Raw genomic sequence first — 4,838 nt, 5'->3', positions numbered from 1 at the left:
GGGCAGAAAGGCGTAAAAGTCATCATTTACATTTCAGTAGTCCTTTTACATGACATTATTCTCATAAACTTGGACAAACACATTCCTTTTTTTTTTTTAAAGTCCTTTTAGAGTAGTAGCTTCGGCATCTTCTGTAGTACAGGGATTGGCCTTTGTAGAAAAATCTGCCAAAAAGTGATCTAAGTAAATAGAAAAAATGCTTAGAAACAATAAAGCCAATATATGTATTTGTAACTACAACACAATCAAAATACATATGAGGCATATGGGCCATAAACAGAAACAGTAGGAGAGTGGAAGCTCTAAATTAGAAAACAAAGATTCTGGCCCAGTTTAAAACAGAAACATTTAAATATATCAGTGCAGCATATTTATAATGCCAAAAAGGAAGATAACCACCAGGCTTCATAAGCAAAAAATTAAAATAAAATTATTTCTTCAGTAAGTATTGCAGTGCCTGTCTACCAGGCATTCTGTTCACATGGAGTTTATCCTGGAGTACAGACACAGCACTATCTAGATTGCTAATAATTCTCTATGGTTCCAATGGAAGTAAAAGGGGAGAGAGTACCACTTTCACAAGAAAAAGCATAACCTATAAAATATGACCAGGCATAGGAAATATCCAAACCTACAGGACATGTGAATTAAATCAGTTAAAATCTATCACTAGCAACTTACTTTGCAGCAATAAATAAGAGAAACAGTAACAAAGTCTGGAAGAAATGCTGTCAAACCAGAACTTTTAATACATGTCTGAATCAAACCAGAACAATTAATACACATCTGAAATGGGGAAATAAATATAAGCATGCATGATGAAAGTGGTACTCAGGAGATCATATCCAAAGAATCCCAGGACTTAAATGAAAAACAGATTAAGGACATGGTTTGCAGCTCACAATGGAGTGAAAGGCAATGCAGCCCTTATACTCAGGAATTTTTAATAAGCTCTGGTTTTTAACAACCTTGGAACAATGCCCATTAATTAGCTGTAATTTACTGAGTTATGAAATCTTGAACACAATGTAATGAAAACTGAAACCTCAGAGGAAGAGCATGGAAAAAAAATAAGTCATTAAAATATGATTATTGATGCAAGGAACTTGCAGTTATTTGTAAAGATTAATCTAGAACTGTATCACATTGACAGAATGATGAGAGATAAACATTGGGTCCATCTGTGGTTCTGAGTCTAATCTATTTTTTCAAGTTTAGTGCCTATTTCTCTGGGCACAAAAATTTCAGAAGGCTACATGTACCCAAGACCTTCCCAAGACACCAGAGGTCCCAAGTGTCACGCCCCTGCCTTTAAAAGGTTAGCCAGCCTTTCTTTTTGTTTTTAAAGAAACAGGATCTCACTACATTGCCCAGTCTGTAACTCCTGAGCTCAAGGGATCCTTCTAGCTCACCCTCCCTCCCAAGTAGCTGGGACTATAGGCATGCACCACCATCCCACCCCTAGTTTGAGGTCCCTTTTGAGGCTGGGCAACATACATATTGGGATCACTCACCCACACACAATGCTCTATGTTAATTCTACCAAAATGCTTTCTGAAGGAGAAAAGACTCATTACTTGCCACCTTCTCAGAAAACATTCATGGACCACATTAGATTGTTCCAGGGTTCTAATTTGCTAGTAGTTCTTTTCTTCAAGAACACAAAAGACGTGATCCTTTGGGAGCCACCAAATTAATAAACCCTGAAATAAGCTGCACCAAGAACTGTAAGTTTGTTTCCAAAAAAATAAAGTTAAATTTAAACAACAATTTTAGAAACTGAAAAAGTTCCCTCATCTCTCTAGCTAGTCTTGACTGGAGGCTGACAGTTATATACCCAATCATGGGATACCACCTGTGGCTCTTTGTACTGACCTAGAATCTTACAGCATTTAAAATGTTATAATTATGATTACATTATAATGTATTACAGTAAACATGTTCCTACAAAATACCCTTTCTCAGATAAGAAAGGCAGAAAAGGGCCTTCACCAGCAGCTGCATATCTATAACACCTTAACATCCTGCCAAGCCCTTGAAGCTTTTAATCACATACCAGACTGGGCACCACCAAACTATGTGACAGTGCCTGGAACAATGACTGCAACAGAACACTGAAACCCTGTCTGGCAGCCAAAGCCCTCGGCATCCCTTGTTCTCTGTGCTTACACTACCAATGAAGTCAGTTCCAAGCAATTCTAGGATGTCCATAAGGCTGAGAAAGAAAGAAAACAAGACTGATCAGTTGCTGGAGCATTGGAAGTTAACCTCGTTTTAAGTAAGAAGTAAAAGCACAATATAAATGGTCATTCCCATTACAGGTGAAAAAGTTTGACCCTAAACCACAAATTAGGCACCTTATAATTTTTTTTTTTTAAGTACCAGCCCAAGGAACTTTCACATATGCTCTGTGAAACTGTGATTCTGAAACACTCACTGAACCATGGTCAAATGAGTTTAGAAAATGCTGTTCCCTGCACCTCCGAGAGTCACACATGTCAGGATGTTAACATTCTAAGTCAAATGCGGTAGCTGCTCTAATTTTGCCTCACTTGGTTTCCCAGAGTTATCTAGCCATGAGGGAGCCAGGCTTCTCTTTTGCAGCATGTGTCCCAGGGAATGCTCTTTAGAGCACCAAGTGGCCAGGGGAGCCCTGGGAAAAGGAGGGCAGAGATAATATGCCTGCCAGGCCCTCAGTCAGCACCAGGGTGCTTCGGTCATCAGCTCCCTCAGTGCTGGGGTGGCAGCCTTTGCTTCTCTGTGCTCCCTGTGGTACCCTGCACAGGAGGGTCACTCTGAGAGACAGGGAAGGAAAGACACACACACAGAAGGGAGGATAGGATGAGACAGAGGGGGAGGAGGGAGGGAGGGAGATGGGCCTCCTGTTCACCTGGCTCCATGGTCTCAACAGCTGGACAAGACCCACTGCTCTGTTGCCCCTCACAAGCTGTGGCCACAGCTCTTCTTAGGTTGCTCTCTATCCCCAAACAGGGTAGACAGGCATGCAGTTTAGCAGGCAGAACACAGGGCAAGATCAACCTGAGGGTTGTCTGAGGCCCAGGCAAGGACTGAAACAGACCCTGTGTCGAGGTTCCCCACTAGTCAGAAAAGAGAGAACTACAGGAGAAGAGGAGCAAGGGAAAACCCAGGCCAGCCAGAGAACAGAGGTGAGCACAGGGTGACGGACTGGCTGTAGAAGCAGGCCCAGCCTGCATGTGGCTCGGCTATGGTGACAGGCGCCCTACCTTGGGTCGGTAGCCCTGCTCAGCCATCGTCGTCACCTCCTGCTGCAGCAGGGCGTCAGTGAGTTGCTCTGCCTGCCTGACCTCCTCCTCTTCCTCCTCCTCCTGCTGGTCCTCTTCCCATGCCTGCAGCTGGCGCTCTGCAACCTGGGCACCAAGAGCCAAGTCACCCTGAGACAAGGCCCACCCTGAGACAAGTGCAAAGTCCTGCCTCTGATCAGGAAGGGAAGCCTGTGGCCCGCACGGGACTGGAGAGCCAGAGCTAAGTAACAGCAACGGCAATACCAGTGAGCAGGAATGGGACCAGGGGATGGGAGAGGCTGTTAAGTGTGGCACCACATGCCTTGCTAGAGCTCGGGATAAGGCCATGTGTTTGGAAGACCATTTTGTGTTACCTGTCGGGTACTGAATGGAATAAACAGGGAACTGGGCCCAGTAAGCCAACTGCTTGCAGAAGCAGATGGGATAAAGAAAGGCCAGGCAGTAATGGCAGCCTCGTGCCCATAAAAGCTGGAGGCCTGGGAATGGAGCGTGCCCTGGAACTGGAAGGACAGCCTCTGAGTATGCCCCTACGACAATGCAAGAACCCCACAGGGCCTGCTTCCTCCTGGCTCTCATGCCCCTTGCCCAGGCTGCCTCCTGCTCATGGGATCAACCCCACCTGGGCTTCCAGCTCCTGCTTCCTGGCTGATTTCAGCTCTTCGCTCTCCTCTTTTTCGCGACGAGCTGACTCTCTTGCTTCCTCAAGACTTCGAATGAGTTGCTCCCTGTGTTTTAGGGATTCCTCTTGTGCCCGTCGGTTTTGTTCAATCTTCTCTTGTATTTGTTGCTGCCTCCCGGTCAGAACCTATTCTCAGCAGAAAGCAAAAGAAAGATTTTAGTTCAACTCAGATACCCATTCTACAAGCCTTTGACAGGCTGCAGCTGCACTGAAACCCAGCTTAACCCTTGGGCCTCAGGCCTAAATACACCACACAGAGAGGTAGGCACAGACTGCAGACTTCAGTCTGATCAGTGTCAGCCACGTTTGCCAATATGCAAGAGGCATTTCCCACACACCCCAAACACACAAAATATATTCCGACTGTGTGCTATGGAGAGACAGCTGAGCACCAAAGAGATCAAAGGAGTCAGGGACGCAGCAAGGTGAGACTCACCCCCAATTAGTGGGTTCTGAAAAACAGAAGAAAAACCACAAGCCACACAAATGACCAGAGGTAGAGTCTGGGCCATCCCCCTACACCTTTAGATTGAAATTTACTATCAGAGCAGAAACCTGCTGTCTTGGAAACCTGGCCCCAAAGCAGTGTGATGCCACACCACCAGCCCGTAACAACGTCAAGAGTCAGGAACTGAGAAGGCAGGAAGCCACCTCACAGTTACACTGGGGTAGGGGTTGGGGGAGATGACACATAAAGTGGCCACAACCAGGAGGGAAGTTTACATGGAAAAATCAAAAGCCACTGGAGAATATTTGCATTTACAAAAGAGAAAAATCACCAATTGGGACCAGATTTCCCATGGATTCCAAAATGTAGCATACTGAGAGACATGACATCTAATTTCTCATTAAACTTTTTTTTTTTTTTTTTGAGT

At 45.0% G+C, this 4,838-nt stretch overlaps 1 protein-coding gene across 2 annotated transcripts in view; it reads right to left on the bottom strand.

The window, feature by feature from the left end:
- Positions 1-726: 726 nt before the first annotated feature.
- The window catches only part of TCHP (trichoplein keratin filament binding), a 12,854-nt gene continuing 8,742 nt past the window's right edge, over positions 727-4,838 (bottom strand). For both annotated transcript variants that reach the window (XM_008057880.1, XM_008057881.1), the window contains exons 10-12: positions 3,904-4,089; positions 3,246-3,389; positions 727-2,215 (exon numbers count right to left, since the gene is read on the bottom strand). In XM_008057880.1, the coding sequence (XP_008056071.1) occupies positions 2,183-2,215; positions 3,246-3,389; positions 3,904-4,089 (363 nt within the window). In that variant the 3' untranslated portion in view covers positions 727-2,182. The remainder of the gene's footprint in view (positions 2,216-3,245; positions 3,390-3,903; positions 4,090-4,838) is intronic.

Source organism: Carlito syrichta, unplaced genomic scaffold (assembly GCF_000164805.1).
Source record: "Carlito syrichta isolate Samal-C Ts95f unplaced genomic scaffold, Tarsius_syrichta-2.0.1 Scaffold303151, whole genome shotgun sequence".
NCBI lineage: Eukaryota > Metazoa > Chordata > Mammalia > Primates > Tarsiidae > Carlito > Carlito syrichta.
This window is presented reverse-complemented; position numbering and strand designations above follow the sequence as displayed.